At 27.9% G+C, this 20,146-nt stretch overlaps 1 protein-coding gene across 1 annotated transcript; it reads right to left on the bottom strand.

Annotated features, from left to right (window-relative positions):
- Positions 1-3,086: 3,086 nt before the first annotated feature.
- Positions 3,087-19,847, bottom strand: LOC113558883 (peptidyl-prolyl cis-trans isomerase CYP21-2-like). Its single transcript, XM_026964467.1, has 7 exons — positions 19,785-19,847; positions 18,934-19,095; positions 5,370-5,501; positions 5,141-5,304; positions 4,776-5,062; positions 3,239-3,375; positions 3,087-3,167 (listed from the first exon to the last, which is right to left on the bottom strand). Exons 1-7 carry the CDS (start codon positions 19,845-19,847, stop codon positions 3,087-3,089), a joined length of 1,026 nt encoding a protein of 341 aa, XP_026820268.1.
- Positions 19,848-20,146: the final 299 nt, after the last annotated feature.

The raw sequence follows: 20,146 nt of genomic DNA, 5'->3' as shown, positions 1-20,146 counted from the left end.
TGCACGTATGGATAAAAGCCATAACCATGCTATATCTTCAATGTTGTTTTCTAATCTACCCAAACACCACTGATTAGCTCCTCAGACCAAATTTGAAGTAATTTAATTGATGGATATGAAAGCTAATAAGAAGTTAATTCAATCAAAAATCTATGCCGAAACTGTAATAAAAGTTACTATTAAGGATTTATCAAATATAAATAGTACAGATAGTTTTAAAAAAAATTTAAGTTTTTGTTTTTGTTTTTGTTTACAATGCTTACATTTATTATTTCATAGAAAAACTAAAGCACAGACCAAAAAATTTTGAGGAAACAATAGAAGAGATTAAAAATGAGTATAAATGTACGATTGAATTGCTAGTGCATAATGATGGGACTTTAATGGGAATGTTCCTTCAAGATTCTATAATGAAAATAGAATTTGAAAATTTTTCTGAGGTAAATTTACAATTAATATAATTAATTTTTATACTTCTTATATCTAGATGGTTTGTGCTGATGCAACATATAAATTAATTAATTTGAAAATCCTGTTGTATGTCCTGCTAGTTGAAGATGGTAACGGCCAGAGTGAAGTGGCAGCCCATGGCCTTTTAATAAATGAAAAAAAAGGAGACGCTAGCATGGTTTTTCAAAAAAATCAAAGAACTTAATCCTGCCAGTATAAACACTAGAGTGTTTATAACAGACAAGGACATGAAGGAGCGGACTGTCCTAAAAAGTCTGTTTCCTGAATCGTAAATGGTAATATATTTGTTTCATATACTACGGACATTCAACAGGGAAATAACGTGTGACAAATTGGGAATCACATCCAATCAACAAGATATGTCTAAGCACATTTTTGAAAAACTATACTACTCTAAAAATGAAACAGAGTACATGCAAATATATACAGATTTTATTAACTCTGAATTAACTCCTCATCAAGTAGTAACCTATTTCAATAAAAATTGGCACAATATCCACGAACTAGGTTAGATTAGGCGAAAGATATAGCACTTGATTCATGTTCGTGTAGTTTTTACAAGTCTATGAGATTACCATGTAGGCATATCATCAATAAAAGGAGAGTAACAAACAACCTCATATTCGTAAAAAATCTGTGCGATGTAAGTTGGACGAGGAATTATTACATAAAAAGTTAGAATTACTTAAATCAAAAATTTTTGGAAGTTCAAAAAGAAAACGAATAACTTCATATTAAAAATAAAGTAGAATTTAATTTGAGTGTACATAAATTTTTTTCGTTAGTATTTACTAAGATAAAAATTGATTACTTCTCGAATGATAAAAAAAAAAAATTAAAAAATGGGAGAATGAGGATATTATATCAGCGATAACACTCGGAAGTATTTCTACATCAGCATATTCGTATCTACTTCAAACAATTCCATTGCCAAGTATACAGTCATTTACTTTCAAACTACTGTAAACTATTTTACGTTAGTCATATGGGCTGTGAGCATTCCAGCTATCATATAGTTCAATGACATAGACATCCATAACTATTTTAAATCAATAAATATTTACACACAATTACCTCTTAATAATCACTTATTGCAAATTATAAAATTGATTATTAAATATTACATGACCACTTCAGGTACACCTCGGATTTCATCAATATTGATTTGTAAATACACTTACTGCCAACGTGGTCACTCACTCGCTACGCTCGCCCGGACAATTAAAAACGAAAATATCCTTCAACTTGGTATGGTAACTGTTACCACCACAGGTAAAAAAAATGCATTAGAGACTGGGTGGGTTATAATTAATGTCATCAAAAATGCATTTTTTTTAAATTTAATACTATCAAGTTACCATGAAAAAAGTATATAAGTAAATATTTTATTACAATAATTGATGCAGACATATTACATATTTTCGATGAGATAAAACCTAACCACAAGTATATTATATTATCATTATGTTTTTCTTAACTTGTGCGAAAACATTAAAGTTCTATACTACGAAGAAGCATATCAATTTGTTCGATATAATAGGATAGCAAACTTGAACGATGGTTTAGGTTTGATTATTAGATTACAATAATTTGGTATATTGTCAAATGAAAAAAGATGCATATGAGGACATCCGATGAGATTGGTGTCAATAGATAGAAAAAAAGACTGGATAAAACCAAAAAAAACCATTATACCTGATTGTTGGAGATTATGTATTTTTATATTAAAGTCTGCATTGAAAATCATTGAAAATTAAACTAATTATAGTTTGACTGAATATGTAAACATGAATGGTTTGTACTATCTTAAAGTAAATTGTAGTTGAACAAATAATATTGAGAATATTTTTTCTAGAAAACTATTGTTGCAATAATCGGATGGCCATTAAAACATTAATAGAAAAAAATGAAAAATCAACTAAATCTATTTATAAACAGAACATGATAAAAATACATAATATATCAAATACCTCTAACACTAAAATAGTGAATGCCGTGAAAAACTTAGATCAAAAAGTAATAATTTCATGAAAGTCTGATTCTATAGGTAGAAAAAAAGCTTTTGCTCTACCTATCCCTACATTACCCACTGCAATCATTAATTTATTACCAGTGAAATTCGTCGTAAAGATTATATTTTATTTTAATATATTATCTTTCTTCAAATGAGATTCACGGATTAAAGAACCGAGACAAATTAGTGAATATACTTAAATCATATTTGTATATATATTTATTAACATTTCATTGTGTAGTGAGATTAGTGGTGCATTTTGAAAAATTTGTACTTGTTAGTAAAACTATATTTTAACAAAAAATGAAAAAAAATTCTTTAAACTTAATAATACATTAATGGCCATTTTTACGAGTAATTACATATTTACTGATTTCAATATTAAATCATTAAAGAGTGATATAACTAACCCAACTCACAAATTCACAATCATATTTTAAAAAATATTTTGGAATTTATCTCTTTTAAAGAAACAAATTATCACAATCAAACTATCTATTTAATAATGTTAATAATTTTTTTATGAATACGTAGTTGCATAATATTGGCATAAGTTTGAATACCATTGAACTATGTCGGGATTCTGATTTAACGTAAATTTTTAACAGTTGTTAAATATTCCACATTTACTAATCACGATTTTGTGTTTTGGTTTACCAGACGCGTACCCCGAATCCTCTATCTAAAAAAAAAAATAGTACTATTAAGAATTCCATGTATTTTTATGTCCAGTTTGGCGAAATAGATACATACGAGTCTCAACGTTTTCATTCCGCCAACGACTCTACCAAAAACGACATGTCTACCGTTTAGTACCGTCAGTGGTTTGAACGTGATCATAAATTGTGAAGCGTTTTCGTTTTTCTCTAAATTGTACATGGATAAAGTACCTGTACCAATAGACGTATGGATATTATAAATTACAACTAATTATAAGTTCTGTATTAAACAAACGATGTCGCTTTAATATATCCTTTATTATACTTAATATAATATTTTTAATTCATTATTTTATTACGTGTTGTTGCCAAACATACTTTGACCGTGTAACGATCCCTAGAAATCGCTGTAAACGAACAAGATCATGAGTTAAACCATTGTCAGCGGTTTTAACTGCAAATGTACCATAAAAACCAACTTATGATTCGGCTCTTTTTAATAGCCATCACTTATGTCTTTAGTCTTGTCGGTGTATCGATATAGCCGATTTAGAATATATGTATACTTACGGATCCTAATATTACTGATTGTATTAAAAGTCCGGATCCCCAGACCTTATAACCGGGCAATGATTACACACTAGTTGAAAAATGAATAGGTATCAACTTTAAACTAAGAAATAACTACATACCTACACTCTACAATCTCTCTCATATCCTTCACATTTATTGACATTCTCATATTAATATGTTCTAATTTATTAACAATTTGGCATTTACCTCACCTTAATTCAGGGGTCGCCAACCAGTCGATCTTTCTAGGAATACATGGTCGATCGTTATAAAAATTAATTTTACCATTATCGGTCGGTCGCGTAATAAATAATCAGATAATGTGAATTGCTATTCATATCAGTCAAAAATTACAAACAATAATTTGGATTCAAGTATACAAGCAGCTATTACTAACTATACACCAGAATTTTCAAAACTTGCAGAAGAAAACCAATGCCAGTTATCACATTAATAAATTTAATTTTTTTTTTACTTTTTCTCTTGTATTATTATTATTTAAAGAAGCAACATTTTTTTTTTTTTGCTCATCAAATAAATCTCTTTCTAGGTCGATCACCAGGGTCTTAAAATTTCAAAAGTAGCTCACTCGTTTGAAAAGGTTGACGACCCCTGCCTTAATAATGGGTTTTGTATACCTACGCATGTACTTAAAATACCTATATAACTATAACTATCTAATCTGATGGCACAGTGATCACCAGTCAATGTGTGGTGTGCGATTAATTAAAACATTGTCAATAAAAACATTTAGTAATAAAGGCAACGATAAATAAATAATGATTAATAACTTAAAATATTGTGAAGTGTGTGAAGGAGTTAATTAATGACGTTGGAGGTAAATGTATAAGCCATGTTAAGCAAAATTATTATAACCCTGCAAACAATTAATAGGTTTTCAATAATTATTGTACAAAATCAATATTATTAAATGTTAAAGTAAAATTTCCCAGTACATAAATCTTAAATTTATAACTGGCAGAAAAGGGAATGATTTTTTTTTAATTTTAGTTGATAATAAAAAGGTCATTTTTGATAGAAAACTGTAACAACTGTACCGGCTGCATTGTGACTGAGTGCGTAGTTTTCGTCATCGAAATATTGTTCACCATTTATAGCTGATACACCACCGAGTCCGATCGAGTACTCGACGTCTCCTGCCAAACAAAATAGCCCCGGTACGATGCGGAAGATCTGCGTTCCATTGTAATCGAGTTCACCTGGCCGCTGCTTGCACAACATTTTGAAATTTTCAGCTGTTTTGGGAACAATGCTGTCGTACACTTCGATTGTCATACGACCTAGCGACCTATTCTCTGTTAAATTATCAACGTCCAAATAACACCTGTGATAATAATTATATTCATATCACATGCATCGTCAAACGTCCAAAAATGCGTCGTAAATGAAATGTCACTTTTACTTGGATTTTTTAATTTGAATGATTTTTGGTAATTCCGTAGTGACAATAAGCGGATCATACAATTCTTTCTTCTTATAACTTTCCGGAAAATTTGTCATAAACATTATTAATTTAAGGTGATTTTTGTAGTGTTCTTCCATTTTATTGAAATCGACTAGAGGCTTCTAGAGTATTAATAATTACAGCAGCATTTATAATTTTATTTGTACAATTTTTGATAGGTACTTACCACGCGATTAAGTCTTTCTAGAAACTCAACGTTTTCTTTAAATATTTTCTTATTTAATTTGATCATGTTGACATCGTTACTTTTAACTTTCATTTTGTAGAATGATTTTGATCTAAAACAATCAGTTTTACCCTGACCCGAACTTGTATTAATTAGATATAATATTATAAATTAAAAGTTAGAAGGTAGAGTATTCAATAAGTGTAGTTTTTATCATCTGCTAATGACTAAATTATTCTGCTAATTGATTTTGGCCACGATCATAGGCGCCAAGTACATGCGTGCTCGGGTGTTTGAGCACCCATTGAAAATATTCAATATAATTATAGTAGACAAAAAAATAACTGTAGGTATTGAATGTAAAAATTATAATCGTAATCGTAAATTCGTAAATATAATATAAAAATAAATAAATATATAAAATTGCAATATATTTGAAAAATAATACATTGATTATTTCTATGATCGTAATGTGTACCAACTGCTATTTATTTGTTAATAATGATATTTGATAAAATGTTCATATTCCAAAGGAAGCATTATTAATATCACAATTATAATGGTATTGATATTGACACAATGATAAAAATAATCAGCTGTGGTTTGTGGTGGTTATTCGTGGTTATCATGGGCCATGGACTAATATCATTAATTATGATTTGTGGGTCATGGTATAAAACTACAAATATTGTCGACTGAATACCCGCTCTTTCTTCTCGTTATTGCACGTTATCACTACGTTTATTGTAATTTATATGTTATAATTAAATTTGTTGCTGTGAAATTCTTACCGTCAACGTTTTAAATTATAATTGTATTATACGTTTAAATAAATATTAATTATGAAGCGTCAAAATACATTATTGTCATTTTTAACAAAAACAAATAAAGATATATGTAGTAATAATCAATCAAGAAAATCCAAAAAGGAAACTGAAATTGAGGTAAGAGATAAATAACTATTAAGTAAAGACTATTGTGTATTTTATATTAAATATTATTTATTGATAAAAGGTTCAATTACCACCAGAAAAAGGAAGAACTTTTCAAGATAAATGGAAAAAATCGTACCCTTGGATTATATGAACATGATAGTCTTATAAATAAAGCATTCTGTTCTGAACTGCTGTGAAAAACAATGTTTTTTTACCACAAACTACAATTGTAGATAAAAATACCAAAAATGCATTTGTTGTCAACGGTTTTAACAGCTGGGGCAAAGCATTAGAAAGATTTAAAGTACATGAAGGTAAAATATTTAAAATAGTAATTCATTTTTAATTTAAATTAATTATAATTTGTTTATTTTAAATAACCTTTTTTATGCTAAATAAGATTATATCACAATACCTATTTGTAGTTTTTACTTTTTAGATGTATTTAAATTAAAAATGTAGTAATTGTTATTTATATGTGCTTGTGTTGTGTTGTTTTGTGTGGATATCATTAATTTTATTTGAACTTATTAAATAATAGTTTGTAAAAATAGTGTTTAAATTAATTTAGGTAAAAAAAACAAATTTTTTAATCTTTATCATTCACTATGTGTTTATGTCCTACATGTTCTATTTCATTTGTATATAGGAGTTAAGGCTTCAGCTCAAGTATTCAATAGCCAATATATCTTATGGTACTTATTCATCATTCAAATATGAAAATATAACCAAAAATATTTTTTATTATTAACTCATTCAAATCTATGTTGCATGTTTATATTGTAGTTAGCAATTTATATGTTTTGATAAAATATTTCATTATATTTATTTAATAAATTATAATGCGTGTGTGTAATCATAGGTAGTCCTCCATTTCATAGTGCAGCAGTATATGCCAATTTAGCTCAAAAACGATCAGAAAATATTTACAATACTTTGAATACGGCTAAATCTAAAGACATGAAAGAATCTGTGGCGGCTCTATTAAAGATAATAAGTTCAGAGGCGGAACTAGGGGGGGGAAGCCGGGGATTGATCCCCGGGCGTAAAATTTTAATAGGCGTAATTTTTTTGTAGGTATTAAAATTAATGTTTGGTTTTAGAAGTTTTTTTCTAATTTTTTATTAAAATATAATTACAATCTATACACAAACAATAGGTATTATTAGGTACATTATTTTTATTTCACTTAATAATGAAAAATAAAAATAAATCATTCATGGCGTAAAATAATTAATCATTCTATTATTAGATCGCGTAGCTGCGCGATCGGCGGCGTACGTCGACGGTCGACAGTACATATAGATTATAGAGACAGACTAATAATACAAATTAAATATAAACATATATTATCAATAATAAATATAAATATAATAATTAATATGTACGAGATTTACGTTTAGTACAAAATTAATTACCACAGACCACAGTGACAAATTCTGCCATTTGCCATTTGAAAGCGCGGCTGAACCTCTCTGCGCACGGAATAGCCAGTTAGTTATAGACAATAGACATCATTTTAGTTAAAGGTAAGATTATAAATAGATTCGTATAAGTATAAGTAATAAGTATATACCTACTATAGTCTATAATTATTAAGATTCTGAGTGATAGTGTCAAACTAGGTATTTATTAATGCTGTGTTTTCGTTAAAATGTCTGGTCTGATACCTACACAATAACTTTTATAAGATTATCAATCAACGTACGATATAATATTATATCTGTTTATTGAAAATTATGTTAATATTTTATAATATTATATATTATAATATTTACCAAGATGGTTATACATTTGTTTATGTTTAAAAAAAAAGATTTTATTTTTATAATTTGATTACATTTTTTATTGGCCTAAAATCTAAATTTTTGTATCTTTATCAGAATAAACGAATTTATATTTCACTATAAAGGTCTATTATAATTGAGGCACACAGAACCAAAACAGCAAAAGTGTTTTTATATAGGACAGGTGCCTATTCAAGTTTTGATTATTTTGCAACATTTTTTTTTCTTATAAAATCCACTCTAAGGAAAATAATAAAGTCACGTTTTATATATAATTTCTTGCTTTTTAAACTAACTATCAAGCATTAACTCAATTAACGTTGATTAAGTTTTAATGTGGGTTAGGCCACTCAAATTTTTAAAAATATTTAGGCATACCAATGCTATGCTATTTAGTCCGATTCATTGAAAATTTGTTAATCACTTTAAACTGAATCTTTTTGATATAGTCTAAATTTGGTTACACCACAGTCCACATAATAGATTAATTATAATATATATTATTATTGTTTATATTAATGCCTTAAACTGAAATTGATGAAAAAATAAAATTATGTTTAATTATTTTTTAAATTAAGGTTTATTATGTAAATAGTAAATATATAAAAATATAATACCTATATAATTGTTTAATGTTTACTATTGCAGACTGAATACAAACAAAAATAAACAGTTTCTATTTAAATACCCTATTTCGAAAAAAAAATATGTAACCACTTTAAGTTTTTAATGTTGTAAAAAAATTTTAATTCCATAAACTAAATAAAGATATCTAGTTGCATTCATCGCTTCAGTGGTTTTAATTAGTAAAATTATATTATGATTTATGTTAATATGTTATAATATTAAATTATATTATATTATATTATTTTAAAAAAAGCAGCAACTTTAAGTTATTGGCGTATTTGTTTTATAAAATAGTATTTTTCCATCCAATTTTGGATAACTTAAAAAAAGGAAAAAATATAAAACGAGAGATTATTTTTTGTAGATTTCTATTGGTGCTATGAGCCTCAATTTAAAATGTATTGTAAATTGTAATAAAGAGTGTAACAATATATCTACATATTACCTTAATTCGTAAATGTAGTTAATTATTCAATATTTTATAATTTTAATTATATTACAGTAAGCAATATAATATTAATTTAAGTAATTCAATAATTATAATTCTTAATGATATCAATACATTTTTTGCTTCACTCAGAACTTAAGACTGATTTTATTAAATTTTTAAAATTTCAAAAAAAAATGTTAATACATTTAAGGACGAAAATGTCAAAGCGGCCTCCAGGTTCATTTTTTCGCAATAGAAAGCAGAAGATAGAAGCTGAAAAGATACAATTAGCAAAACAGTGGGAAAAAACGCGGAAAAACTGGTTAAAGTGTGAAAATGTGGATAAGTCTGAAGATTCTTTGGATGTTGATGTCAATGAAGTAAATAATGAACAACATAAAAATGAAAACACGATTATAAAAGAACCATTACCATTGATAAGTTGTAATAGCAATTTAAATGAAAAAATTACTAATGACGATTCTTTGGATGTTAAGATAAATGAAAAAAATATAACTGTCAATGACTTAGAACTCATAACATTTAATATAAGTGAGAATTGTCATCAAGTTAATAATGAGAATACTTTTGAGGTATCTTTAGAAGGTCAAAATAAGTATGAACATTTTAAAGCCACACATTATCCTGAAATTTTATTTGACAATCCTCGTTCTTGGTAATTTTAATATTTTCCCCGGGCGTAAAAAATCTTAGATCCGCCTCTGAATAAGTTCAATATTATATCTTACTAGGCAAGGACTTGCCATTCTAGGCCATACAGATAATAACTCAAATATTAATCAATTATTAAAATTAAGATCAAGTGATTCATTGGAGTTGGATTCTTGACTTTCACATACAACATATAAATGGACATCACATGAAATACAGAACAAAATAGTAAGTTTACTGTCACAGTATGTACAATCTAATTCAATCCATCAAATAAAAATTTCAAAGTATTTTTCAATAATTATGGATGAAACAATGGACAATACTTGTTAAGAGCAAGTATCGGTTTGTTTTCGAATAGTAGATCACAATTTAAATGTATCCAAACTGTTTTTGGGTTTTTTCAAAACTGAATCAACCGATGCTCTAACTTTATTTACCTTAGTATCTAATATTTAAACAAAATTCAATCTATCATTATCGGACTGTCGTGGTCAGTGTTATGATGGTGCTGCAAACGTAAGCGGTCATATCACTGGTCTCCAAAAAAATAATTTTAGATATTGAAAAACGTGCTATAATGTTCTCTGCGTAGCACATACTTTAAACCTTGTGGTCCAAGATGGTATGATGAGTGTAGATAGATCTCGAGATTTTTTTGCAATGATAAGATCTATTATAGTGTTTGTGCGCTGTTATCCCAAAAGACAGGCAATTTTCAATGCCTTACAGAGTGAACAATAGTAAATTCTCAATCACTTCGTCCATTCTGTCCAACTTGATGGTGTATGCGAGTAAAGTCTTTAAAAACATAATATTATAACCATGCAGTTTTAATAAAGGTTTTAGATAATATATCAAAAGAGAGGTCAGAAAATGGTACCAAAGCAAGTGGTTTTCTCAAACAGTTGCTCAAATATGAATTTTTATTTTATACCAAAATAATAATTAATATTTTTGAAAGAGTTGAGCTTCTCAATACAAAACTCCAAAAAATATCATTAACTTCCGAGAAGTAAAAATTAAAATTAAACGTAATTTCATCAATTGAACAGCAAAAAGAAAGTGGTTTTGATGATTTATGGCTGGAAATTTCAACCAAGGCAAGGGAACTGAATATTAAGGAGCCAAATGATCAAAGACCTAACAAAAAACCAAAAAGATTTATTTAAAAACAGTGAACAATATTCACCTTCATCAGCTGTATCAGTTAAAAATAAATTTAAATGTATATATTATGAAATAATAGGATGTTACTGTATCAGCACTGAATGGTAGATTTCAACAAAATGTAATCGATCATTTATGTTCACTAGAAAAATTTGTAATCGGCGAAGACAGACATATCAATGATGTTATTGAATTTTATGGAAGTGATTTTAACCGAGATAAATTAATATTATATAGAGATATGTTCTTAGATATTGCAAAATCTAGGGATGTATCAATAAAAAGTTTACAAGACTCCTTGAATTTCATAAAATCTGATAATTTGTGTGATATGCTATCAGAATTTTCCAAACTATTACAAATTATCTTAATTATCCAGTTTCTTCTTGCATTGTAGAAAAGTCTTTCTCAGCATTAAGATGGTTGAAGACAATTTTGAGTTCAACTATGACAGAATCGTCTCAATAATATTGCTATTCTTCATGTCCATCGAAACGAAGATGTGGATATTGAAAAAGTCGCTAATACTTTTTTAATTAAAGCTAAAGTTCGTCAAAACACGTTTGCATTGTAAAACATTTTTATTTTTAATTGTTTTAACTTTTAGTATATATGTTACCTATTGAAAACTATTATTTTATTAAATATTCGTTATTCATTAAAAAAAGTCTAGTATTATATTATAAAATATATATTTTTTGTTGCCAGTTTATAGACAATTTAGTAGGTATAGGCAGTGAGAGGGGAAAAACCCCTCATGATTACTTGACATTGGTATGAGCACCCAATAGATTTTCGATAACCTGGCGCCTATGGCCACGATAATTTTAGTCAAAATATAATTATTTATGGACTATGGTTATTCGTATTTGAATTAAAATATAATAAAAAAATTTATCTAGTTAATAATTAGTTCCAATAAAAGTTCTAATAATTATAGATTTAATTTTCTATCTAAGGCCTCCACTGAAATCAAAAATTGAATCGTTTTTACTGCCTCTAAACAAAATAAATACTATTTATACCTTTTTTTATACTTGCACATTAGTCGATCCGCTTAGGAAGTAGAATTTCTTATATTATGGTTTTAAGTTAAAAATTTTTTTTAACGTAAATGTTTTCAATTTTAATCACTATATTATCTGGTCATAGGTCTGAGCTAGGTTGAATCTTCCTTATAAATTCTGGCGATGGTATACAAAGGACCTTTTTTTTAACAGCATATAATATTATTATTTTACTTATTTATACATTTTTTGAGATTTTTACTTGATTTTATTTATCGACAATCACGAAATAAATTTATCTGAAAATATGCTTACATTGATAACATAGCTGTTTAGGTATCTTGTACAATTGGAGTTATAACATAAACAAAAAAAATAAATTGAATGGCAAAAAATATTATGGTAAGAAAAAAACAAATGGTGTATGGTCATACAATATACATAAACCTGCAAAAGTTTTGAAATGTGTATGCAACTGTAAACTAAGCTCAAAAAATAATAAATTGAAATGTAAAGAAGTTAAAGAAAAGGAATGGTTGAAAATATTTGAAGAATTCTGGGAATTGTCAAAAATTGAAAAACAACTATACATTAATAACTATACAAAAAAAATTCCAACTTTAAGGCTTAGAGGTATAATATTACTCCTTCAAGGAGAAGTTCATCTATCCAATACTATTTACAAACAATTGATGATAGAGTAAGAGTTTTTTAAGTACTATTTTTAAATACAATCGGAATTAGTGAAAAAGTTTGTTTAAAAATTCTCAGTCATAAAGACAGCAATAATTCAACTTCTGATCATGATATTGATGATAATTTTAACATTACAAAAGATGCTTTAAACATTACAAATAATTAACAAAGTACTGAAACCATTGTATTAGAGAAAAAAAGTTTTCTTTACAAATTTTTAAACACTTTGCTCAAATTAGAAAACCGTTATTGTAGAGCAAGTACATCCAAATTATACTTAGAACCAAATTGGACTTCAAAAACTGAATTGTATAATTATTATTGCACCACTCATAAAACCATACTAATGAACAGCTATGTATTTGATAAAGTTATAGAAGAACAAAATATTGGATTGTTTCAACCTAAAAAAGATGCCTGTGATATTTGTACAGCCTTTGATACAGGTAATTTATCTCAAGAAGAAAAAGAAAAACATGACAGTATGAAAAAAGAGGCAAAAATGGAAAAATAAAAGGACAAAATGTCAGAAAATAGAATCTTTACTATGAATCTGCAATCTGTCCTCTTATGTCCAAAATCAAATGTTTCTTCACTTTATTATAAAACAAAACTTATAGTGCATAATTTTACAGTTTATGACTTTAAAAAAAAAAATGGATTCTGTTTTCTATGGAAAGAAACTGAAGGCGGGTTATCTTCCAATGAGTTTAGTTATATTATATTTTTTAGAAAAATATGTTATAAACTCAAATACTGAAAATTTGAATTCTATTATACTATATAGTGATGGTTGTACTTATCAAAATAGAAATACTACTTTATCTAATGCATTACTTAACTTATCAATTAACTCAAATGTGACTATAATACAAATGTTCCTTCAACGTGGCCATACACAAATGGAAGTTGATAGCATGCATTCTATTATTGAAAGAAAAGTAAGAAACAGAAAAATAAATCTACCCGCAGACTATATTTCAATTTGCAAATCAGCTTGTATAAAAAGTCCTTATACAGTAGAATATTTAACTCATGATTTTTTTAAGTCATTATCTTCCATAAATTTCTGTAAATCTATTCGACCTGGAAATAAGAAAGGAGATCCTGTTGTGACAAATTTAAAAGCTATCAAATATGAACCTGACAGACAAATCAAATATAAATAGAGATTTACTGAAGAAGATTGGAGTAATCTTAAAATTAGAAATAGCAAACACATTACAGTTAAATTTGATGATCTACCTCAATTACACAATGATAGACTGAAAAAAAAAAATATGAGCATCTTCAACAACTAAAATTAACTATGGAAAAAGACTATCATGCGTTTTTTGATAATTTACCTAAAGAGTAAAGATATTTTAGCACAACGATTATTATTATTATCATTTTTAATTTGTTATAATGTTACTTAGACATTTTTAGTTTCTTTTATTTAATTTGTATAGTATTTGTATATTTGTATATTATTTTATATCTCAATATACCAAACATTATTTGGTACCTTTCTATTGTTGAACTTATTATGCTATTTACAACATTTATTTTATATTACACTTTAATATTTTATACTGTGATGATTAATAATAATACTGCTCATCAATATTGATTAATATTCTTTATAATTTGTTGTTATTTAGGTTAAGTTGTAAAACTTCTAATAAATACAAAGTCAAAATAAATCAAGTAATAATATAATTTATAATCTTTTAGAAATAAATTAACTTATATTGTTCTCAAAATTATTTTTGAAAACAATAAAATAAAATTAGTCTTAACTATAAAAACAGACATTTTAGTAGAAACAGGTGTAAGTCCAAAAAATAGAATGGGATGTATCTCCAAAAATGTAACTATTATAAAAGAAACAGACGTAAGTCCACAAAAAATGTCATCAGCTGGTGCAAATCGATACCTGACTTGGCAATGGTTATTGGGAAACCAGTCACTAAAAAATATGATAAAGTCGATTTCCATGTTAGTGAGTCTAGAATAATTATTTGGTGTAAAAGTTTGTTCCAATGCTTGTCCAGTGCTTTATTAAATTCAAAAAGAATAAATATAAAAATTGGTAATTATTGGAACATTAAGGATCCGTTCTAGATTACGCCAAAACGTATGTTCTTTGTTTAGTTTCTCCACTACATCACATAGATTGTGCAAGAAGCCACATATATACAGATATTTCATAAGATTTAATGCATTCTGATAGGTGTTACCAACTTTTTTAAGTTTGGGGATGTTCCACAGATTTTCAAACAATCACTTTTGAGGAAATTTTCAACTAGGTAGACAAAAAATATGTAATTTCTTTTTTAAAAGAGTAATATATTACGCTAAAATAGAACTTTCTGAACGGTTATTAACTATTTGTACCAACTGAAACCTTATTGTCGTGTTGATAATTTTGCAATGAATACCAGGATGGAAAATTCCGTATGCCATGACAGACAGATCCGAAAACAAAATGCCGAACGGTCGAATTAAAATATAGTCCTCGCTTCGCTCGGTCAAAAATACTCGTTAAACATTTATTCTATTCCCTACTTCTCTGGGACCTACTAAGTGAGGGGCCTCGGTTTATTTCTCTGGTTGTCCATTAGAAGTTCCAGTCCTGTTTAAGAGGCAAGAGTCGCATGTTATATTTTAATTTTGAAAAATAAAATAAAGTGACCATTAACACTAGTGGTAGACATTTGTACCAGTCAACTATAACACATACTAAACGCTTTAGCGCACAAGATATCGAGGTTGTCGATGCTTACAAACGTTTTAGAAAACGCATAGGCTGTAAACCAGTATAGTAGTTATTATCAATACTCAGTGGACCATGCGACGTTCTTGTTCTTTTTTTTGAAAGACACCTTTTCTGTGTTGACATTAATTTCAATTTCGTACATTTTGTTATTTATTTGGTTTTTTTCCTAAAACATTAATACGTCGTTTTCCATTTAGGTTGGGGCTCGTTTTTTATAATTCCCGTGATTAGTTGTATTGGTATATAGTTTGAATTTATTTCGGACAGTAAGTATCTTTTGATACACGATGAACGAAAATGAAGGAGTAATTATGTTATCGCATACGTTAGTTGCAATAAGCTGATCAGCAATCGATCATTCAACTTGTAAGATATATGAATTCGTCTGGATAAAAGGAATTATAAGATCGAAGATGAATGTAAATATGTCTGCAAATACTATTGACGTAAATGAAAACAGTGCATTTTTGAATGTAGAATCTACGGTAGAAACGAAATAAATGTTGGAAACGTTGATGGAGTTAGGTACTAAAAATGTAACGGACGAAATCGATACATTAAATAACGTTCAAACCGGATTTCAACAAATTTATATCTGTATTTTATGGACAAAACTTCAGATTTCAAGCGCTTGATTGGATAAATACTATTAATAGTATAGCTAATTTAAATCGGTGACCAGAGAATCTTAAATTACCATCAGTGCGCATAGAACCTGCCTGAAATTGGTTTTTATCACATAATATTGTAAGTTGGGTCGATTTTGAAATTTAGTTTTAACGGAACGGACATTCGTTATCAAAGTCTCAGTTGATGATAGATGGAAAGGAATATTGCGTTGCGCGTCGTACCAACAGGAAGGTGAAAATATGTTAATATTTTCACAAAAAGGAACATTTATGCTCCTTATTTGAATTAAGTTTTTAAGAAATTAATGCACAAGTTATCGGGTATCAATAACGGATAACCGATAAAGGCTATAAGTGTTTGGCCGCAGTGTCAAGTTAATCGTTTTATGCCACGTTATCTGTAAATTAATCTGTACAATAAAAGGAGGTCAGGACAAAAACCTATTTGATTAGTTTAAACTCGATTTAGTTTCGTTTTTCAGTTGCATAGTGTACGTAAAAATATTGGCTCCATAGAAAATAAGTTTATATAAAGTTTGGTTTCACGTTCATTGAAAAGGATGGTATCAAAATGCCACGGCGTGTTATTGTCACGTTATGTTAAATAACGATGCCCTCCAATCAAATCGACTAGAACGAAATTTAACCACAACTCATCCGATGCTAAAAGAAAAATCTAAAGAGTTTTTTGTTGCTAAAAAAAATTCTTTAAATAAAATAAAACTTGAGAAAACCGGAGAATTTCAACAGAATAATGAAAAATTATTGAAGCTTCATATTACATCACCTTTTTGGTGTGGCTCAGCAAAAGAACTCACATACACATTGGGTGAAACATTAATTAAGCCCTAACATATACTTAAGCCGTTGAAATAGTACTTGGTGAGAAAGTAAAAGGAAAATTTCTCAATTATCTCTTTCAAACAATACAATAAAACGACGCATATATGAGTTAGCTTTGGACATACAAAATCAGTTGATTCACAAATTAAAAAATTTCGTTCTTTGTAATTCAATGTGATGAATTAACTGATGTGGTCAATTGTTGTCAGCTATGAGTCTACTGCCGTTTTATAAATGAAAAGAGTATTGCAGAAGAGCTTATGTTTTCTTAGGCTTTAAGTTCCACTTCAAAGCAGTGACGTTTTGTCTGCTTTCGATATATTTTTTGATCAGAAGGCCTCTCTTGGAAAAATGTTGTAGGTGTATGTACAGACGGTGCCCCTGCAATGCTAGGATCATGATCAGGTTTTGTAAAGTTTGCAAAAGATTAAAATCCATCAATAATTGGCTCTCATTGTGTATACACCGACAAGCCTTAGCTGCAAAAACGCTACCGTCTGAAATTAAAAAAGTACTAGAAATATGTATAAAAGTTGTTAACACCATCAAAAGCTGTGCTCTTAATTCACGTCTTTTTAAGATTTTTTGTTCTGATCTATCCGCCCAACATTCTGTTTTATTATTTCATACCGAGGTTCGTTGGTTATCCAAAGGGAATATGCTCAGAGTTTGTACGAATTAGAATCTGAAGTGGAAATAATGCTTTTATAATAAGGAATAGATGATATTCGAGAAAATTTTACTGATGAAAATGTCATATTCTACTTCGCGTACCTAGCAGATTTTTTTGAGTTTATTAATAACCTAAATCTCAAATTACAAGGGAGAAATATCAACGTCATAATCGCCAACGATCCAATCAACGCATTTCTAGAAAAGATACAGCTTTGGAAACGCAGAGTAAATAAAGAGACTCCAAATTTTTCGTCTTTCTGTCGACTGAACGAACTTATTTCCGACGAAGAAAAACCATTTTGTCTTGCTGGGTTGAAAGATATAGTGATTAAATATCTCGACAGTTTGACTGATGAATTCACTCGATGTTTTCAAAATTTTTCGAACGAAAGTTTGCAATATATGTTAACAAGTTCTCCATTCAGTACTAACGTAGACATATTGCCGGATATAATTCAAGAACAGGCAATCAAGCTGAAGAACGATTCACTAGCGAAAATTGATTTTAACAGTAGCTCTTTGGAAGAGTTTTGGGTAAAATACCAACCCATTTACCTTGATATTTCAAATGAAGCTTTAAAAGTCCTTGTACAATTTTCATCTACTTATTTATGCGAATCTGGATTCTCCAGCATGGCAATTATAAAAAACAAACATAGAAATCGTTTGGATGTCGCATCTGACTTGGGGTGTTCTCTATCAAATATTGAGCCAAACATAAAAAAACTGTCCAAAGAAAAGTGTTCTCAGCATTAACAATAATTATTAATATCATTATGTATTTTTATTTGTTTATTTATTTACTATTATTAATATTTTATACTAATTCATTATTATAATATCTCACTTTAATTTTATTATTTTTTATTATTTATATTTTATAATTATTATCATCAATAAAAAAGTGGTCATTCCGAATATTGTATAGTTTGTTATTAAAGTATACAAAAAAGTTTATCGATTTTTTTTTCAATTTATGGAGGGGACGAGAGGTTTTTGAAAATCTACAAAGGGGGCGTAGAATAGAAGAGGTTGGAAACCACTGGTTTAAATCATTCACATTGAAAAATACAAAAATTAAAATGCATTACAAAGTGCTTATAAAAACTAGTTTTTAATTTCTTAATTCATAAAGGTATTGTCTTAAATGTATTGTCCACAATAAGCTAAACAATTGTTAAAAGATAAGTAAGTATGAAAAACATATTAAAATAATTTATTGGGAATTATTACATAGTTTACAAAAAACTAATAAACCTAATTTATTTTAGATGTAGTCATGGTATTTTATTATACATGTATATGATATGGAATTTAAAAACTTTTTTTTACCTTCGTACGATAAATGATATTAATATTTTGTATTAATTTAAAATTGTCCTCTTCTATTTGCGCTAGCCTTGCCGTATTTCTCTCAATAGTTCCAGGCTTATAATACGCTGTTACTTTAAGCGAGGGTGCTTTGTTATCCACTTTTGGCTTGGCACTTCTTATCTAGAAACAAGAACAGTAAGTCAATTTAGGATCACAATCATAAAATATTTAATATGAAAATATCATATAGGTACAGCAGGTTGTTTTAATGGAAACAACAGTGCTTAAATGTAAAAATATAGATGATAATCAGATGGGAATTGAATTTAAAATTACTAATTAATATATATAAGAATAAATTATATTATCATTAATTATTTTGGTACTCATATAGTGTTTTTCTTAAGGAACCACTATACCAACATGTGTTTTCCTATCTATCTCCCACATAATATAGGAGCAAAGATATTTTGTATTTCTAAGATTAGTGATACGACTCTGGTTCAATTTAGGGCAAAGGCACCTATTTTATATTTTATAAAGAGAATATTTCCTGTGCATTAATCTGATAGATTTTTAATATTTATATTTTTGAATAAATTTTAACTGGTTAAAAATAATCAAAATTATCTTAAATCAAAACATGTTTAGATTTAAAAAAATAAGTCATCGCCCATTGGAAACAGCAAATTCCTATAACTATAGTCAGTCTCACGAAAGAAAGTTAACTTTATAATACAGATACACAATACGTTATACACGTTCCTTCATATTAATAATGTACTCGTGCAAGTTATTTACTCAAACATTTATTATTTTGGTGGCATGGTGTATTTTTTTTCTTTATGTTGATACAACATTAATTTTACCTTATTTCTATGCTGTCGAAACATATCTTCCCATGTCGCTTTTCTTATGAGTTTATTTTGCATTTTTCGTTATGTTTGTAAAATCTTATAAAAAATTTAACTAATTAAAAATTTTGTAATAGAACTTACTAAAATATAATATATTAGTAACGGATAGAATAAACTACTAACTCCAACTCCATGGAACTATTTCCGTTGTTATTGAATCGTGTATATTTTAACGTTACCAGGTAATTAATTTTATTGAAATAATTGTATAAATGATAGCAGTCGTTTATTGATTGTGTTTTAAGGAACTACTCCCTTAAAATGATAATGGTGGTAGATAAATAATTAGATTGATACTCTTTTGTGAAAATTAA

Source organism: Rhopalosiphum maidis, chromosome 3, assembly GCF_003676215.2.
Source record: "Rhopalosiphum maidis isolate BTI-1 chromosome 3, ASM367621v3, whole genome shotgun sequence".
In the NCBI taxonomy this organism is placed as follows: domain Eukaryota; kingdom Metazoa; phylum Arthropoda; class Insecta; order Hemiptera; family Aphididae; genus Rhopalosiphum; species Rhopalosiphum maidis.
Note: the sequence above shows the minus strand (reverse complement) of the source record. Positions and strands in the feature narration are given on the sequence as shown.